The 21,503-nt window shown below is 35.5% G+C and overlaps 1 protein-coding gene and 1 pseudogene across 1 annotated transcript in view; both read left to right on the plus strand.

Annotated features, from left to right (window-relative positions):
- PLPPR4 (phospholipid phosphatase related 4) overlaps window positions 1-3,206 on the plus strand; it is a 37,089-nt gene extending 33,883 nt beyond the window's left edge. Inside the window, exon 7 of the mRNA XM_019747052.3 lies at window positions 1,270-3,206. Within this exon, the coding sequence (XP_019602611.1) occupies window positions 1,270-2,595 (1,326 nt within the window). The 3' untranslated portion in view covers window positions 2,596-3,206. The remainder of the gene's footprint in view (window positions 1-1,269) is intronic.
- A 13,941-nt stretch (window positions 3,207-17,147) lies between these two features.
- LOC109455447 (coiled-coil domain-containing protein 34 pseudogene) lies at window positions 17,148-18,815 on the plus strand (annotated as a pseudogene).
- The last annotated feature ends 2,688 nt before the right edge of the window (window positions 18,816-21,503 follow it).

The raw sequence follows: 21,503 nt of genomic DNA on the forward strand, positions 1-21,503 counted from the left end.
TTAAAAACAATTATTAATGGAACATTAAGTAGGGACTGCTTATCCTGGGAACTCTGGCAGCGAGACGATAGTTAGATATTATTTAGAAGAAGGTTTGAACCATGAATTAAAGTATTTGGAGAGGCAGAAGTTTGACTTTCTTCCATTCGTTTTTTGCACTCTATGTCCTGAAATTGGAAATTTATCTGTTCTAAGCCAATGCCATTGTAAATGTTAAACACTCTGTAAGATGTTAAGTCCATGGGATTCTTTTGGTTTGATTTGAAAAGTAGACAATGGCTACCATCTATTAAAGTTAGCACATAAATAAGTATCTGCTGCTTGCTCGTATCTCTAAACAAAGCATGTCACAAACTGAAAATCCAGCAGGAATTAGATCCTCTATGTGTAAAAAAGGTAAAAATTCTGAATCTGAACTTTAATCTTTTCCAAATTTTTATCTCCACAAATCTCAAACAAATTTAAAAATTGATACCTGAGTATGAAGATTAAATAAAATTTGGCTCAAATTATTTCCCAATTTAAGACCAAGTTTAAATAAAATAAGAATGCGGATGCCCCAATCTAGTGACAATTTTTGCCCTCTCTTCCGAGAACACTGTGTACAATGCTGAGCACACAGAGTTGTACTCGATGTGAGTTGTAACAATATGCATTTCTGCTCTCATTGCCAAACCTGATACCATGTTTTATGAATGATTCATTGTTCTATATTTTCCACAGTTTTTCTGCTTTCCATCATAAGGTATGATTGAAAATGGAAGGTAAAATAAATCATTTAAGCCATTTGATATGTCACTCAATGAGAGATTCCTAAATCCAGGAAAATGAATTACTTTGAAAAAGCAGAAGGAAAAAAAAAAATATATATATATATATATACATATATATATATATATATATATATGTATATATATATATATCTTATTGTCTGACTTTTCTTTTCAAAACATACAGAGGATTAAATTTTCAAAAACATCCAGTGGGGTGGAGAAAGGAGAAAAAAAATCCAACTAATAATAAAAAATAATGGGCTCCATATTTCTGAATAGCTAGTTCAGTAATTTATGATATAACTTACAAACTATTTTCCCAGTAATTGTAGTTGGTTTTTTTTGTTTGTTTGTTTTTTGTTTCTGTTATTTGTATTAATCAGTGGTGTATAGAGAGTACATACCTTATTTATATGGGTCAGTGGGTCTTCTGAGACAAACTCTGAGTAATGATGTCTTCTAGTGCATGGCATTTATTATTTCTCTTCAACACTAGGGTCTGTATGCTGTGGGGAATTTTCTGCCTAGTGAAGAGAGTATGTTTCAGCACAGAGAAGCCCTCAGGTCTCTGACAGACCTCAATCAGGATCCCAACCGAGTTTTATCTGCTAAAAATAGTAGCAGCAGTGATGGAATTGCTCACACAGAAGGCATCCTCAACCGAAACCACCGAGATGCAAGCTCATTGACAAACCTCAAAAGGGCAAATGCTGATGTAGAAATCATCACTCCACGGAGCCCCATGGGGAAGGAGAACATGGTGACCTTCAGCAATACTCTGCCTAGAGCCAACACTCCATCTGTAGAAGACTCTGTCAGAAGAAACACCACCATTCATGCCTCCATGGATTCTGCCCGATCAAAGCAGCTCCTCACTCAGTGGAAGAATAAGAATGAAAGTCGGAAGTTGTCCCTGCAAGTTATAGAGACTGAACCCGGACAGTCACCACCCAGATCCATAGAAATGAGGTCAAGCTCAGAGCCGTCAAGGGTGGGGGTGAATGGAGACCACCATGGTCCTAGTAATCAGTACCTCAAGATCCAGCCTGGCACTGTTTCCGGGTGTAACAACAGCATGCCTGGGGGACCAAGAGTGTCCATTCAGTCCCGCCCTGGGTCCTCACAGTTGGTGCACATCCCCGAGGAGACCCAAGAAAACATAAGCACCTCCCCCAAAAGCAGCTCTGCTCGGGCCAAGTGGTTGAAAGCTGCCGAGAAGACTGTGGCCTGTAACAGAAGCAACAGCCAGCCCCGCATCATGCAGGTAATAGCCATGTCCAAGCAGCAGGGCGTCCTCCAAAGCAGCCCCAAGAACACTGAAGGCAGCACCGTCACCTGCACTGGCTCCATCCGATACAAAACCTTGACAGACCACGAACCCAGTGGGATCGTAAGGGTGGAAGCTCACCCAGAGAACAACAGGCCCATCATACAGATCCCGTCCACTGAAGGCGAAGGCAGTGGCTCCTGGAAATGGAAAGCCCCTGAGAAGGGCAGCCTTCGCCAAACTTACGAGCTCAATGACCTCAACAGGGACTCAGAGAGCTGTGAGTCCCTGAAGGACAATTTTGGTTCTGGAGATCGCAAGAGAAGCAACATTGATAACAATGAGCATCACCACCATGGAATCACCACCATCCGCGTCACCCCAGTAGAGGGCAGCGAAATTGGTTCAGAGACGTTGTCCATCTCTTCTTCCCGTGACTCCACTCTTCGGAGAAAAGGCAACATCATATTAATCCCTGAAAGAAGCAACAGCCCCGAAAACACTCGAAATATCTTCTACAAAGGAACCTCCCCAACACGGGCTTATAAGGATTGAGTGATGGCATTCAGTCATTTAGGCGGCCCCCCAAATGACAACGGGTTCATTCTACCTGTTCTCTGTTCCAGCAGATTGGGAAATTTACTGACCAAACTGGATTATCCACCATTAGCCCGGGACTCAATGACTCTTGAGAACTGCTACACATCAAGGGGAGGGAAAAGCACAATGCAAGAACCTAACTAATGTGATAACATGAAGATTCTTTTTAAAATCTATCTTCAAACGCAGAAGGTTTGCAGAGGGCAGTATCAAAAGAAAGTGGTTTCCTTCAATGTATACTATTTTACTTCCTGAATGTGCCAACTTTAGGGATTTTTCATAATTAGCTGTGGGAATACAGAACACATTTTCCCTACAGCAGAGGCCATGCAGTATTATATATTCATTTTGCAGAATCTGCACCTAGAGCTCATTATGGGTGGTGCTGATTATTATAGTATATATACCATGTAAACTCTCAAATTCTATTTAGCTGTGAAATAGTGGTGTGCAATTCCTTGTCAAAGAAATGCTACTGTATTAAGAAGATGCTGGCTGCTTTGTGTTAGAATAGAACACCCCACAGCTTCTCTGTAGTGGCTCTGTCAGAGTCAAAAAATGAAAAACTTTTGTGCATTTTTTCAAAATTATGCTTTCTTCAACAACAAAAATTGTGTAGGAATATTTTCAGTAAAAAGGAATAGCTTGTACTTTTCTGCATAGTTATTTTTTTCTGCTTACTTTTTGTTTAAGTATAGGCACTGCTAATAAGGAATCTGTTTTTTAGTGAGTAAATTTGCATAATTTGAAAATATATATTATTTAGAGAGTCCTTTGAAATTGTTGTGATCATATTTTGTATTTTATGGCTTGTTCTTTATTGATTTTTAAATTTTTTTGATGTTATAGATATGTTCTATTTTTAAAGCAAAAATAACAGTGGACATTTGTTGAGCAAAATATACTGCTGTGAATTTATAAACAAGAAACCTGAACCAAAACTTGACATCATGTTACATTGCCAGCAATGTTGGTCATTTCTACCTGTAGATGTTTCAAACCAGCTGGCTTAAGTGGCTATTTAGCAAGCGATTCGAAAGTTCCATTTAGTTCCAGATTATTAACTTTTTTGACATCCTGATAACCAATAAATTAGAGCCACAGTAGCTGGGTTTTTACCTTCTTCCCTAATATACCATGTTTCCCAGAAAATAAGACCTAGCCGGACAATCAACTCTAATGAGTTTTTTGGAACAAAAATTAATATAAGACCCAGTCTTATTTTAATATAAGATCCAGTCTTATAATATAATATGATATAATACTATATATATATTATATATATATACGTATATATGTATATATGTGTGTGTGTGTATATATATATATATATATATATATATATATATATATATATTACCAGGTCTTATATTAATTTTTGCTCTAAAAGATGTATTAGAGCTGATTGTTTGGCTAGGTCTTATTTTTGGGGAAACACGGTATTTTTATTAATGGACACCAACTGGAAGAATTTTAAAAAATGCAAATTGAAAAGTAAAAGTATTTCACAGAACAAATTAAGAATGTATTTCTTGAAAATATCTAAATAGGCACAGTTTTAGTGCTTAATGTGTAAACAACAGTTTTGGCTACCTATCCTGAATGAAGCTTTTAGCCTAAATCAAAGGAAACCAATATCATCAATAAGAAGATATAAACAAAACATTTTTAGGTATTTCCAATTTAAAAATATTATTTTTAAGCATGAAGTATTTGGTTCTTGGAACTTAGCATTGGACCTTTTTTACTCCATCATTATCAACTTCTACAGGAAAGGAGCAGAGCTTTCTAGAGTAACCCACCTCCTAAAGCATTAGGGATTAAGCTGAAACCAGCAGAATTGAAAATTCTGGCAATAAAATACAGATTCAACTACATCCCTTCTGGCAATTTCCTCCTCAGAGAGGGGAGTGGGAATAAAACATTGCCTTCCCCACTTCTCACCACCACCATTATGACACTCCTACTGGCTTTTGCCAATTTATAGAGAGAAAGGTGGACTGGTTTTAGCACTCTAAATAAAAAAAAAAAAGCTGCAGCATTTCAGGTGCAGTATGATATTTCCTAATCTTTCTTATTTCTTAACAAAAGATTTTAAAGTACTTCTCTAGTCATTGAAGTTTTTCTTTTCTTTACATAAATATTGATATATTCTTTTTCTACTCAAAGTGCCAAAGGCTACAGTTTTTAATGACAACAAATTGTACCACATTGTTAAGGAAATATAATGATAGTCATTAGAACTCAAGACCTCTGCATGTATATTTGATAACACATCTTTTGTAAAAAAAAAAATTACAAAAAAATTTGTTTACATTCCACTGGTACCTTAATTTCAAATAAATGAGACTAACAGGTGGTATTTTTTCTCCTTAGTGTTCTATTTATCTTATTTGCTAATGAGAGCACTTCTTCCTTTGTTAGGCTGTGCTTTAACTGATAAAACCAAGTATTGAAAAAAGAGAGTTAATTATCTTTTTAAAGTAAATAAAATTATGAAAATATATATAATATATATATAAAGTATTGTGTTTAATAAAATGTTATGCAATGTTTTCCAAACTGATAAAATTTGTAAAGTGCTATAATGTATTTTGTTAAGTATAGATCAAAGCTATTGTGTGAGTATATTGTGCTAACATCATAGAAATAAAGATTAGATTTCTTCATCAAAATTGGAACATTGGTTTTTACTTCAGATAGTATGAATGGATAATAATTTGGCTTATAGGAAAACAGATGAAGAAATAAGAATGAATTGGAGCTGATTATATTCATAATAGTTTAGAAGAAATAGTGTTGCACTAAGAAAGAAAAGTTCGTCAAACTATGACATGTTTGTTTATCATTCAGAAACTGGATTACGTATACATTGCTATTGGGAATGTAACATGGTATAACCACTCTGAAAAACAGTTGGCAATTTCTTTAAAAAAATGAAATAAACATAAATTTATCATAAGACTCAGGGATTACACTCTTGGGCATTTATCCCACAAAAATGAAAACTTATAGGTCCATACAAAAAAAATGGTACTTATATATTCATCTCAGTTTTATTAATAAGAACCCTAAATTGGAAACAATTCAGATGTCCTTTCGTGGGCGAATGGTTCAACAAACTATTACACAGCCATACCATGGAGTACTACTCAGCAATAAAAAGAAATAAACTATTGATACCCATAATTTGAATGAATATCCAGGAAATTATGCTGAATGAAAAAGCCAGGACTAAAAGGTATTCCGTCTCACTGTAGCTCATCTCATGTGACAGGACAGATATAAGCAGCCCACAGATGAAGAGGTGGCTTTACCATCTTTAACTCAGGGCTTCCAAAGTTGCTCTAGTTGTCAGTTTCCCAGCAGGAGTGGGCATAGGAGGGAGGATGTCAGGGATAAGCAGCTCTGTATTGAGGAAGATAACACAGAAGCTGCATTTGTCACGCATAATTCACCCAATTGGCACAAACTAGATCACCTTGCTACAAGAGGCTGGGGATGTCATCTCTAGCTGAGAAGGCCTGGGCCCAGCTGAAATTTTGTGTCTTCTCTAACTAGACAGGAAAGGATGAGAAAGGCTCCTGAGGGCTGATTATCAGTTTCTGTCAAAACCCTTCACAATGTGACTTGCAGACCCTTATATTCTACTGCTTCTCCATACAAACCTATTGTTGCAATGGCTTTGCTTCTTTGGGTGTGCGTGGGGGGTGAGGGGTGGGGAGGGGGTTTATTTTTAACTCTCTGGAAAGTCTTCTCTCCCCTTTTTAAATTTCCAAAGTCCTTGGAGGATAAACCTCAATCTTCCCTTTTACAACTTTAGAGCTGGAAAGGGATTTGCAATATAACTCATGCTTTAGGTATAATCAGTATAACTACTTATGTTTTACATAAGTAAAACACACGAGAAGTGAATTACTGAAAGTCACACAACTGGTAGGTGTCAAGAGGGAACTGAAGGCAGGAAACAACTACTTTCCGTTCATTTTTTAATCCCCGATATTTAGCAAGCACATTACCCACCACATAGGTTGGACTCTCAAACATTTGAAATGAATGAATGAATGAAATATTCTGATAGTGTTGTTACATTTTTCAAAACAGCTAACCTAACTCCCCTTTTTGAGAATATTTATGAATATTTGTTCAGCACAACCAAAATATTTATGTAATCATAAATTTTGTACTATTAATCAACTTGATTAACCAGGTATTGAATATTTACTACACACTAAATTGTCAGCTCTTTATAAGCAGCTCCTAGTACAATAGGTGCTCAATAAATATCAGAAGAATTGAATGAGCACAGCATGTTCTATCTATTATGAGTGAAAAAGAATTATGAAAATAAGTAAATAACAGAATTTATTACATAAAGGAAAATGTGACGGGATTTGGAAGACAAAGAAATGGTTGTCTCTTTGATTGTACCCTAAAGTTCCACAATTCTCAGAAATCCCCTCCAAGACTCCCAAGCCAAATTTATGTTATTTGTATTTTTTCTCATTTTTATTATTTGAAGCATCTTTTAAAAATGTTGACATGGTAAAAGTCAGATTTTTGGGAACAAGCTGTCTCTTCACAATAGATACGATTTTGCAACAGTTGTTTGTTCAAGTGTTCCCACCTCCACAGTAATCTCTGTGGAGGCAAGTGCCAATAAAAAATACCTAGTTATTCTATCATTTTTTGAAAAGCCCTCTGTAAAGTCAGCATTCAAATTTATTTTTCAAATTCAAAATCAGATATTAGAGTCCAGGGGCTATAGTGATTTCTTTATATCTAGCATATCCACTGGTCTCTTATTCCCACCCAATCTGCCACTAGGGTATCACAATTACTTTCAGAATTGTAAAGATTCTGCTGACTTCTCTGCTAGTCACCACCATGGAATATTAGACATGGTGGCTTAATACAGTACTGTTCCTTTCACATAGGTTTAATTGGAAAGAAAAGTGAGGAAAGGCAAAATTCCTATTACTGCTCCCATTCCTTTGTTCTGCACACTACCACAAATACGAGTCTATATAGATGTAGCCAAGTAACCACAGGAAATTGTAGATATAGAGGAAAAATGTTTAAATTTTGTGCTAAAATTAATTTCTTACAATAAAGCTAAAAGAATGTAGGAAGTTAAACTCTTCATAAAGGTCCATCATTGGTTACCTCAGTTTCTCACTTTGCTTCTAATTTTTTTATGTAATTAAAAGCAACTTTTCTTTAATCTTTGTTGAGCAAGTCTCCTACTGATATGACCTAGTTTCACCCCATTCCATCTACCTGTTCTTAAGTTCTGTCTAGGTATTAGAAAAATGTTCTGGGAAGAGTCTTTGGGGGACTTTGGCTGTCCAAGTTCCACCAAAAATTTTAAATTTGGACCCTTTGAGATTTCCCCATCAGAACAAGTTGCAGATAAAACCCTGACTCTTCCACCAGTTAACTATTGAATCTCTCCTCTCTCTCTCTCTCTCTCTCTCTCTCTCTCTCTCTCTCTCTCTCTCTCTCTCTCTCTCTCTCTATTTTTGTTTGTTACCTTTCATTTCTTCCCTAAGCATTGCTATCTCAGTTTTCATCCTGTTACCCTTTCTTATGACTTTTTGAGTTTTTGTATTTCTTCTTCTCAGAGAGAACTTTTTATTTTTTGATATTCAAGAACAAGTGTTTATTTATTAATATTAGTTTTCATTTTATTCATGACATTATTTTCCTTGATTTAGTCCAAAAAAGACTACTTTAGATGTAGTCTTAGGGGAGGGAGGGGAAAGAAAAAAAAAAAGGGAGCGCCTTCTCCAATATCTATGACCATACAGATCATAATTCCTATCTCTAAACTGAGCTTTTAATCTACACCTAAATTTTTTTGTTCATCAACAGACACCAGGAGCAAGGCAGGAGCCTATGCATTCGTACTGTCCCATAACTGAAATGTTCCCAGTAAGTAATCACCATCTTTCAGTTCTGTTATCCCTGCTCTGTCCACTTCCACACATGCCTTGCAAGACCCTGGAGTACCATCACCAAGTTCCTTCATTACCAAGTCAGAGAAATTCTTTCAGTTCTTGTGGTCTAGATTGTTAAACATCCATAAACATGTGATGTGTAGGTTTGTGAATGTATGTGCATAACCTTTAAGAGAAAACATACACTTGACTAAGTATGTTAGTCAAAGCTTCAAGTAGTGGCTGTATGAATATTTCATGATTCCTCCTGGCCATTGCTTCTGTAACCTGTTTCTAAAGTGCTGAAAGAGAGAGGGGAGAGAGTGTGAGAGGTCAGGTTCCATAGGAACAAATTAAACAGTGGAAAATTGAGTTGCCTCCAGCTATACTGAACTCACGCCACTAGTGTTATGAACACCCCATTAACCTAATTTAATTGCATTTTCAAATTCATCTCTAAAAATATTCCATAAGTACTTACAAATTTTTGGAGTGTAAAAACATGGACTATCTGACCTCTGAAAATAAAACTATTTGAAATCAATCAGAATATTACTATATTTTTATTTGGATTGGTATGATTTGAATATAAGGGGAGAAAAAAAGCCAACTAAAGCATAAATATTCTAGGAGAAAATTAAGAAACTATGGAATAGTTACTTTTCCTTAAATATTAACTCTGTAGCACAGCAACTGTAAAATAGACTAGCTACTTGACAGAAAGCATGCAGAATCAAAAATAATAAAGCAATAAGCAACTTATAAAACTTTTCTAGATTTACAAGATGAATTGATATTAAATAATTAGAAGAAAATTTGGTAACTTACAAATAACTTCTCATAATCAATGTTTAAAAGCAAGGTTAATCTGTATTATATTTTAAGGGCCCAGAAGAAAATTCTATAATTCTATAATTTAGAAAAATCTATAATTCTTATGTAAATTCTATAACTTCTGTTGAAAGCTTTTGAAGAGGAGTTTAAGTATTAAAATAGTAACAACAGATAAGTTCTAGAAAGCTCAGAATTATCTTTACATTCTTTTTTGCTCTCTTGCCATGACCAGCTCATCATAAAGCTCCGCATTCTGTCACTTCCCATCTTTTCCCAGGATCTCTTTGGCCCCTGCTGCTCTAGGTCCCCACCCGGCAAGGTTTCAATGTTCCAAAGCAGAACCATGCTTCCTTTTTGCATTTGCTTGTCCACAGTCCGGATCCTAATGGGCAGGTTTCTCTTGTTTGCCAGAAGGGTCAAATGAAATTATTTTGCAATATAATGTAAATAACTGATGGGAACGTCAATGTGTTACACTTCCCAGGGTGATCTGCATTTCAAAAGGAGATTTATAATCCAAAAAATTAATTAATGTGCTGATTTAAAGTCTTTGGAAATGAAAGAAACTATTTATTTTTTATTGAAGTAAACAAACAAATGAATACTCAAATAGATCTATGATGTTAGAATTTCAGCGGTAACACAGCTGTAGACCCTAAAGATCTCTTAATTTGCACAACTTTAGCAAGTAGTTCCTTCACATACAACCATGAGTTCTGCAACCTGATTTGTTTTTCACCATCTCTCACACTATGCTGAATTGGCAGCACTGGAGATAAAGATGAGGCGTAAAACAAGAGGCTCTTTAAGAGTCAGCAAAAGCCACCAGATATTCCTCCCCACTGTCCGTTTCCACCTCTGCAGAAGACTAAAGGTTTGTCTTTGAGATAGTGGGACAGAGGCTGATTTGCGAGGGTAAGAAGTCTGTCCTTTGCAAGCACACACCATAGATTGGGGCAAGAATCCATATTAAAAGCTCAAAGTTAAGTGAAAGTTTATCAGTCATAAAATGAATTTTGAAAACCCAACATCTTCCTGCAATGGGATTGCAGAATAATGGCAGGTAAGTTAATAATATCCAGGTCAAAGACTGAAAAATTAATTTAGAGAAATCTGGCACCAAAAAAAGCACTAAAGGTACTGATATCAGCCCGTTCAGATTCACCAAGAGAGAGACCAATGAATCAAAAAGACATAAAAGTCTTAATGTGCGTGCACCTATTTAACAGAATTTCAAATACATAAAGCAAAACTGAACAGTACTAAACAGAGAAGTTAATAAATCCACAGGTGGTGATTTTAATACCCCTTTCTTTGTAATTGGTAGAACAGGTACAACAAATATCAATAAGGAAATGGAAGTTTTTAATAACACTACCAAAACTTAACCTAAGTGACATTTATACATTATACACAATTGTAGAATACACATTCTTTTTAAATCCACCATGAAACACTAAGACAGACCATATACTGGGCCATAAAACAAGTCTCAATAAGTTTAAAAGGATTGAAATCATATATTTTTATACTACAACTGCATTTAAATTAAAAAAAAGATATCTAGAAAATCTGCAAATATTTGGAAATTAATTCACCTACTTCTAAATAACTGATGGAACAAAGAAGAAATCACAAGAGAAATTAGAATATATTTCTTATCAAATAATAAGAACACAACATACCAAAACTAGCATGATACAGCTAACGTAGTGCTGATGCAGTACTTAGAAAGAAAAGATAGTTTTAAATGGTCATATTTAAAAAGAAGAAAAATGCAGCGCCAAGGATCTAAAACGAGGCATTGTGCTACGCACCAGAAATGCAATGGTAACTGAAACACAATCCCAGTCCTGATGGTGAAACAGCTAAACAGTGGTTACCATGTACTAGCATTAGTAATCATCACTAGGGATGTTTATTAAAATGTAGAATCACTAAAATGCAGATACAATTACAGATTTACCTCACGAAGCAATAGCTGTTTTGGTATGCCCTTCACAATGAGGAGATCCATGTAGCTAACTAATATCTGAACAAGCCCTCAATTTCAGGATATGTTAGGAAAGAAAGTGCTAATTAAAAACAATAAGAATTCACTACACATCCACCAGAATAGCTGACAGAAAAGGACAGAAAATGCGAAGTGTTGCAAGGATGTGGAACAACTAGAGCATTCACTTTCTGTGTTGGTGGAGTTTAAACTGGTCTAACTACTTTGGAGAACTGTTTGGCAGTCATGGCTAAAGCTGAAAATGTGCATACCCATTGAATAGGCACATTCCTTCCCTAGTGTTTACCCTATAAAATACTTATGGATGTTGACCAAGAACAATGCACAATCATATTCGGAGCAGCACTATTTGTAAGAGCCAAAATAAAACCTACCTAAATGCCTGTCAACAGCAGATTAGAAAAAAACTTGTGACATAGACCTATAGTAATATATAAAAATAGATACGAAAATCCACAAATACATGCAAAAGTTAGATGAATATCATGAGGTAATGTTGAGTGAAAGGAGTAGCATCAATAAAATAGTATACACAGAATAATTCTATTCATATAAATTTCAAAAACAGGCAAAACCATTCCATGGTAGTAATAAGCAGAATAACGTTTAGCCTTGGGAGGGGTGGGTGGTGACTGGAGGGGCCTGAAACTAGCTTGAGGGATGCTGGCAATATTCTAGTCCTTAATTTGCATGCTACTGACATTTGAAGGTTCACCTGGTGAAAATTAACTGGGCTGTACACATAAAATTTGTTGACACATATTGCCTGTTATACTTCAATTAAGAGCTCAAATAAAAACAGAAGAAATATTTGCCTTTGTTTTTAATTTGATTAAAAAACGTCATCATCAATACCTTCATTATCAAGATTTTTTATGTCTAGAGCTGCGGATCAGTGTTCTTTTTCTCATTGTATTTAATTAAAATGGCTAGTACTGTTCTGTTAGTTCTCATGCTTACTATGTACTACTTAGGTGTTCAGATGAATGAGAGACCTTTAGCATTTCAAAGTCTAATAAGCTTAATATTTCATTAAGAGAATTATTTTTGAGGTTAATAATCGATTCTATAATTCCCCAGTTCCCTTACGCGGTAAGTAACCCTTTATGAATCAGGGTACTGTGGTTTATAGCTCCCTGAGCTATTTCCCTTTCGGAATGGAATGCATTGATTTCTGAAGCTGAACAACTCTGTAAGAGTCATGATCCTCCTACTTTAGACCATTGGAGATATCTGGTATAATTTAATATCTATTTTTACACTCTATTCATTTTCCTTTACTTTAGTAGACATATGGGAAAGCAATCACATAGTCACTGGATTTCCAAGTCAACTTTTGAGGTTTTAATTAAAGAAGAGAATATTTATGGAAATATTAATTATCTTGCACTCTCTAGTAAATTATAAACTTTCTTTGTTGTTCAGGGAAAATTTTAGTTACTCGTATTGGTTTATGTGAGGTTAAATTACAAGTTGCCTTGGGGTTTGCTGTGTAAACTGATATTGATTTATTAAGTAAAGGACCTTGATTCTAACATTTCCTTTCATATATCTCCATTTTTATAGCACTGAACACCTACAGGTGAGAAAAGTCCATTCCTTAAACTATTTATCAATAGAAAACTTGCTTTCCTTTGTTTTACATTTTATAGATTAAAACATATTTTACAAAAGGAAAACTAAGTTCCATTCCCACCAGAATTAGCTGTAATTTTTACTGCAGACTTATCAGTGAGTCACAAGCATGTGTTCAGGAATGACTGCATTAGTTCATCAAATGTGCCTGCTGAAATTATCTCTGCAGTTAATCATCATAGTATTTTATCACAATGATGCTAATATATTATGATTTCTGGCCTCTTCAGTTTCACACAGATTTACCACAAAGTTTGTGTCGTGGTAGTTGTAGAAGCTGTGGGTTTGGGTCAAGATATCTTATCCGCCAAAGGAAAATGATTTGGGCATTGCGTTTAAGATAGGTCTACCATTGGAAATTTAGAGAGAGGACTAATAGTTGTTTGTCTTAAGCTATAGGCCTCTCAAAGTACACTAGAATTTTATATTTATCTAGTTTTCTTAAAATAACTCATTTCTTGACAGCATCTTAAAATGAGCACATGCCTAGCTTCATTATAGTTGCATAAGTTTATACTAGTGGATAAACCATAATTGTAAACTGTTTTTCGATCTGTTATTATCCTTTGGAAAAAAATCTAGCTTGCATTTTTCCAATAATTATGAGTGATTTTGTATTTTATTGCTTTCTATTCATAATACTCACATCTCTACTTACACTTTCATGGTTTCTGAATTGATTGCTGTTTTAGTTTCTATGGTAACTCTGTCAGTTGCCTACCTATAAATAGGTATTTTATAATAATAGCAGGCTTATGAAAGTTCAATTTTTTCATACCTTTCTGCCACAAGGAGAACTGCTAGAAATAATAACATGAATCAATGTTTAGGGAAACAGACATCTTATACCTGTCAGGATGTAAAAATAGAAGACTAAAATTGAAAATCTATGGAGATGCATGTTGGCAAGTCCATGGTAAAAAAAAAAAAAGAGAGAACACTTTAAAAAAAACAACGTACAGTTGGAATATAATTTTAATTTTTGCCCCCATTGAAAAATTTATGGTATCTACTTAAATAACATGTATAAACCACAAACTATCCAAACTGCATTTCTTTCGTTGGCATCTACTCTTCAACATGATTTTGTAGAAATTCTTATAAATGGATATTATCCTTTGGAGATATATGTAAAATCTCCCAGTCTAGTTTTATCTTTTAACTTTGTTCATATTTTGGCTTTATTTGCCACACAGGTATCTTAATTTATATAGTCAAAGTCAAATATGTCAGTTTTTTTCCTGTCACTGCTGAGTCTCTAATTTAGGAAGCCTCCTACTGCAAGATTATAAAAACACTCCCCTGGTTTTCTTTTTCATTCTTCTTAAATGGCCTTTAAAGTATATTTTTAATCTATCTGGAATTTATTTTTTGTGTTTATTATAAGGAAAGAATCTATTTTTGGTAGAAAATCAATTAGATTTTTAGCACTATTCTTTTCCTGCTAATTTTAACTGCCCTTTTTATCATTTATTAAATTTCAAACATACATGGATCTGTTTTGGACCTTTTATTGTGGTCCTTTCATTTATTTTCCTACTCCCACATTGATACTTTGTAACTAGCATGTTTTAATATAGAGTAGTGTGTTTCAGATGTGTTAGTATTCTGTTTATTTGCTCTTCATATGAACTTTGGAATCAGCTTGAAGTTCCATAAAATCCCCATTACTATTTGCATTTAGTCTATTATTTAATTCAGGAACAATTTACATCTATGTAACATTTAGTCTTCCCGTTCAGAAACATGAGAAGCATCTACATTTACTCTGCTCAGTTTTATGTTCAATAGTAAAGTAACATATATTCCTTGCTCAGAAAAATTCTCTATTTTGTAGTTTTTGTACTTTTATACTTGGAATATTTTTCCCAGTTATTTTTTTTTATTTGCCTATTGCTATTAATGCTACTTGTCCATGAAAAAACATCCAGCCTAAGAGAAAGCTTGTAAGAGTTTATTTGAGACAAACTGATGACAATTGCTGGGAAGCAAAGTCTCAAGAGATTGAGAAAATGCTCTGGAAAATGGCTGTTTTGCAACTTATTTTATACATTAGAATCAAAGGAGGAAGGTTACATGAAATCCATTGGTTGTAGATTAAGGGGGTGGGAGAAAGCAAAACGGGGATATCTCTGAGACTGCATAAAAAGCAAAATGGAGAAACACACACTTCTTTTACATTGGTGGGTACAGGATAGTTAATAGCATTTTACAACACATAGAGATGGTATTTGGGGAGCAATGAGGGATTTTGTAGTTTCCTACTATGGTGTGATGGGTTGTGCCCCTGGGGGTCCAGAAAAAAGCATTACTCTGACATTCCAAGGGTATGTTATCTTAGATGCAAAAAGATAACAGACAGGCTCACTAAAGGTAAATATAGACCTTTGTCAAGGAAGCTACCAACCAAGGATGTGACTTCCTGCCATGGCCCATGTTACTTCGGAATTTTTATGTTCATCCTATGTGGTTATTTTCAGTCTCCTGAGCTCGTCAGGTTTTACATGTGGCCCCTTTTCCGTCCACATACTAATGCTAGCATGTTTATCTTGCATTTCATCACCTAACTGCATTTTCATATTAATTCTTTTCAGAATATATATGTATATATATATATATATATATATATATATATATATATATATATATATATATATATAGAGAGAGAGAGAGAGAGAGAGAGAGAGAGAGAGAGAGAGAGAGAGAGAGAATGTATACACATTTTAAGAAAGGAAAAAACTATGAAAATTGTAATACTCAATATATACAGATAACAAAAGATGAATACTAGGGCCGGCCCGGTGGCTCAGGCAGTTGGAGCTTCGTGCTCCTAACTCCGAAGGCTGCCGGTTCGACTCCCACATGGGCCAGTGGGCTCTCAACCACAAGGTTGCCAGTTCAATTCCTCGACTCCCGCAAGGGACGGTGGGCTGCGCCCCCTGCAACTAGCAATGGCAACTGGACCTGGAGTTGAGCTGTGTCCTCCACAACTAAGACTGAAAGAACAACAGCTTGACTTGGAAAAAAGGCCTGGAAGTACACACTGTTCCCCAATAAAAATCCTGTTCCCCTTCCCCAAGAAAATATTTTTTAAAAAAGTCTATAAAATTATTTTTTTAAAAAAAGATGAACTCTACTCATGTGTATACATTCTTTGGCACCCCTGGTATATATTGAAGTCATATTAAGATATCCTTTCATTTGCTACCCCTGTATCTTATAAATCTTGTAAACCATTTTTTATAGTTCTTAAGTTTTTGTACACTTTTGAGAATAATCGAAAGTACCAAAATATCAGGAAGAAAGAAGAGTACATATACATAAGTTATATGAGTCTGTGTTTACCTGCCCCAATGAATATCTAGAGAGAAAGTGGGGACTGTAATTCTACAAAGTAAGTAACATATTATCATTCTTTTTCATAATTGTTAACTTAAACTTTTTCCTAGATTTAAGATATATTATAAATTTTCACACGATGTAATCACTACTGGATTATGAGCCCCTCAAATTCTGTGCATGTACCTATTCACTTTGGGTCCCCAGATTCATCCAGGGGATTCATTCAGTGTTGTTGAATCAATCAATCCTTATTACCTTAATAACTTTTAGTCATCAAAGAAAGTCTACAGTTTGACTGAAGCCTATGAAATTTTACTGTTTTGAAAGAATTGTATTTTTATACCACATTTGGTCTTATTCCTAAATACTTTTTACATACCAGATGATTGTGCATTCAACTGAAAAAGGGGATTTTTTCACTTTAATCAGAATAAGAGAGCTACCTATAGGTGTCTTACAAACAAGGAAAGGAACTAAAAGAGCAAAGATGACTATGTTCAAAAATCTATTTTTCTAGAAAAAAATGTTTGAAAAAACATACCAATATCATCTGAATTCTGGCCAAGTTTTTCTTTTCTTCTGGAATTTGATTGTAACTATCATTAGCATTATACTTTCTGGGTAGATTCATGACACAAATCAATAAATTGCATTGCCTGTGCTCTTTTAATCTAGGGAATGCTTGTTAGCATAGACAAATATAAATTACTCCTGACAGCTCACCTTCACCTTAATCACTGCTTTGGAGGGTTACTGTAGTACCGTAAATAAGTTGCCAGAAAATAACTTGGTTTTATTGCATTCAGTACAATGTTCCACTAATGGATGCATTTTTTGCATTTATTTCAGGGGAGACTGTATAACGAAATGGATGTATAACGTTTAATGTCTATTAGTCATTGAAATTGCTTTATATTTAAAAGCATAATTTGACCTTATCAGATGCCTAATACGAGAAGTAATTGTACCTTGTCTACCATTATAACACAAATGAAATTCAATTACATCATGAAGTTTTTATTTCTGATGTTTAGTAGCTTGTGATTAAATACCTATTTCTGATGCTAAAGAAACCCAGCCATTTCTTCAGTTATATTTGACATGCCTACAATAAACCACGCTTTTAAAATATACAATTGTTATAAGTATGGAAAAGAAAACATAGTGTGAAAAATCAAATTTCGGAGAGCACGTCCTCGCCACCCCTCTGCCGGTGAGAACTTGGGGGGCCACATGTGGGCGGCAGGGCGGCGGACGACTGCTTCCCCCACTTCGGACACCCGGTTCCTGCCCGACTGCAGGGCCAGGTCTCGGCCCTCCGCGGGGTCCTTCTCCGTCCTCATGGCGAACACCCAAGGGCAGGGGCTGGAGACCATGGCGGCGTGCTCGCCATCTCCGCCGCTGAGCTGCAGCAATGCCACCGTGTCGCTGTTGTCTCCCCTCCGCCACCAGAGCTTCCCGTTTGATGACGACGATGGTAACGGGAAAGTTGAGGAAGACGGACGAAAATGCCCGTGATTCAGAGGCCAAGGGGGCGAGCCTGAGGGGAATGGAGTTACAGGGGTGCTCCAGTGTGGTTGCATCCAAAGATAACCAGGAAGAACAGAAACAGGTGTGTTTACCAGAAAGCAGACTGACACCGTGGGAAGTGCGGTTTGCTGGCAAAGAAAAAGAAGGACGTGACCGTCTGCAACAGAAAGCTCTAGAGGAATTAAATCAGCAGCTGGAAAAAAGAAAAGAAATGGAAGAATGGGGGAAAAAAGAAAGATAATTGCTGAAGAAAAGCACAAGGAATGGGTTCAGAAAAAGAACGAACAGCAAAGAAAAGAGAGGGAACAAAAAATTAATAAAGAAACGGAGGAAAAAGCAGCAAAGGAACTGGCGAAAGAACATTTTCAAGAAAAAGCAAAAGGAAAATATCAAGAATGGTTAAAGAAAAAAAATGCCGAAGAATGTGAGAAGAAGAAGAAAGAAAAGGAAAAAGAAAAACAACGGCAAGCTGAATTACAGGGAAAAAAAAGAAATAGCAGAAAAAAAGTTTAAGGAATGGTTGGAAAATGCAAAAAATAAACCTCATCCAGCTGCAAAGAGCTATGGTTATGCCAATAGAAAACTTACAGGTTTTTACAGTGGAAATTCTTATCCAGAACCAGCCTTTTATAATCCAGTTCCCTGGAAACCAATTCATATGCCTCCTCCCAAGGAAGCTAAGGCTCTAACAGGAAAAAAAGACTAAAAGGCCTGTGATAAGTCAGCCGCACAGGTCATCGTAGTCTCTGGTAATTCATAAAGCCAGAAGCAATGTTTGCCTTGGAACTCTGTGCAGAATACAGATAGTAGGCGTGGGACATTGCATGCTTTTACCTGTAGCTATTGAATTTTACAATCAGAAATTGTTTTTTACTGCTTAGTCAAGCAGTTCAACATTTGATGTTGAGATTGACAAATTCAAACATTTACATTGACATATGGAGTCGTTGGCGTTAATTAAGGAAGATATTTTGTACATTTTCTGTGTTATAAAGGCTTCAGGGTTGATCTTGGCATATTGTTTCGCAGGATAAGTGACTGAATATCTAACAATTGTGTTTGTATTTAGTTTGTGTTAAAACCACTGTGATACCAATAAAACCAACAATTTTTCTTGTGAAAAAAAGAAAAATCAAATTTCAGAAATGCCTTCCGTTTCCTGACCTGTTCAGCAAGTGGTATCCAGAGCAGAACTTATTCCATCTATATCCATGCCAATGATATTTTGTTTGAATAAATGATCATATCTGTGAGGAATGGCTAGTTTTAGAAACTAGATATCATAAGACATGTCACTATTGTAAATTAGATTATTTTCCAGTGCTCTAGTTATGTAAATGTTATCGCCATATTTGTAGTGTTGTCAAGTTCTAGGTAGATCAAAAGCCTCCCATTTGCTTTCTCTCCAGTTCACTTTCTGTTTGGCCATGGCCCGCTCCTGGTTTGTGCAATGCCAGTGGGAATAGCCTTTCCGTAACTGAATTACTTGTACTTCTTTTAAAGGCAGACACACTCTCCTTTGTATACAATCCAACCCTTTTTCTCTCTGAGAGTTTTAGAATATGGAAATATTAAATTATCGATGAAAATAACAGTATTCTTATAGGTACAGAAGTATATTATTTATTTTGGGAATTCTCTTTCAAAATACATGCCCTAATATGTCTTATCTAATGTTAAACTACTTGCCTCTGATAAGGCTTAGAAGTCTTGGAAAGCTTAAGACACCTTTCTTAAGTAGCTTTTCTATGCATTACCTTATTTGTGTCTGCCCTAAGGCCAAACTTTCCTTTCAAGATATGTTTGGCAGCGCCAGCCTCTGAACCCTACCCCAGCATTGTTTCCCTATAGCACAGCATCCCCATCTTTGGCATCAGAATCCATCCTAGAACAATACAGATGCCTTTGACCTTTTAGATGTCCAATTGGGCAATATAGAAGAGAGCCTACAAGGTCAGTTTCCATGCTTCACTCTGATACATACAATTTGCCATCATGTTTCCTCCTGCTCTGCACTATTTATTCTATTACAATACTCACACCGCATTCTCACTCACCCTCTGTCTGTAGTTAGGGTCTTTTTCTATTCTTTCTATTCACTTAAAATCAAAAAGAATTTACTGAACAACTACTATGTATCCAGAATATGCTTAATAAAAGAAGTGTAAGGCATGGTCCCTGCCCTCAAGAAGCTGACTTTTCAAAACTTGTGTTTCCTTTCTTCACAGCATTCTGAAATACAATCTATGTATGTTTGAAGGATCAGTATAACAGACAGGGGAATGGAGCGAAGTGAACAGATCCTGTGTTTGTTTGTTTGTTTGTTTGTTTGTTTGTTTGTTTGTTTGTTTTAAGTATGACTATCTTTACACGAGGACTGAAATTTGAGATTTGTGAGTGATTCACATACTGAGAAGAATTTGGGATAAATTATTTTTAGATTACATGAGAGAAGCAGAACTTTAATGCAAACTTTTTCTATACACTTATAATCTAAAATTGTAACCAATTTTACTTAATTTTGAGCTACTATTTAATCTAACTGTGCATATAGTGTAAGCCTCTGGGAGCACTGAGATGAATTATATATATGGAAAATCGGAAACTGCCTGCATCAGAAGCTCCAGTAATAATAATTTGTAAAAGCTACAGGAGAGTCTAAAAACAGTTCAAATTACAATCCAAGGAAAATATGGAAAGCCTACTGGGTAAGAGATTCACAAACAAGCAAACAATATAAGACAAATCTGCATCCAACCCTCATTAGGTATTTGGTATGAGATAATTCTAAATTACTGTGCAGCTCTTCTTGAGTATGGGAATTCGAGAGATTTTCATTTACATGAGTAAGAGAATTTGAAACAAAAAATAATAACATCTCTTGCCATACCTGAAGAACTTTTTAAAAAGAGTTTCACATTTCTCATAACATCCTTACAAGAATTTTAATAGGAAGTCCTATATCCTAATGTCCATCTTACAGGATCTGAAAAGGGAAATGACCTGGAAAATGGTCTGAAGGAGGAGTATGGAGACAAACTTCTCTGACCTCACAGTTGTAACCAGAGGTTACCTAGTTGTACTGTAATTATAGGGAGGTCTTTAGTAGGAGTTCACTAAGAAGCAAGTGGAATGCTAGTATAGATCACAAGACACTTCGAATTAGGTGAACGTCTGCATGGACTTTTAGACACTTATGCATAATGAATACCTAATATTTGTTTAACTAGTTTAATATACACTTCCCTAATTTACAGAAGTTCTTTAATGCACAGATCTATTTGATCCTCTCAACAGGTCTGCAAGGAAGGTAATACTTGCCACTTTTTTAGGAAGAGAAAACAGGCTTAGAAAGTCTCCATATCGTATCCAAAGTCACCCCAGGACTAAGCAGTAGACACAAGAAGCAGATAAATCCAGGGGCCTGGACTTTAAAGTCATGTATTTTGCTACTTTGCCAGGGACTAGTAAGAAAACACAGAAGAGACTGTGTTAGGGTTACAGCCTGTGAACACATGATTTATTAAATTGTTTCTTAAGTCAAATAGTCATGAGATTAATTTTCTTAG

This window comes from Rhinolophus sinicus, chromosome 7 (assembly GCF_057876585.1).
Source record: "Rhinolophus sinicus isolate RSI-liver-muscle chromosome 7, RSI-T2T, whole genome shotgun sequence".
Classification (NCBI taxonomy): domain Eukaryota; kingdom Metazoa; phylum Chordata; class Mammalia; order Chiroptera; family Rhinolophidae; genus Rhinolophus; species Rhinolophus sinicus.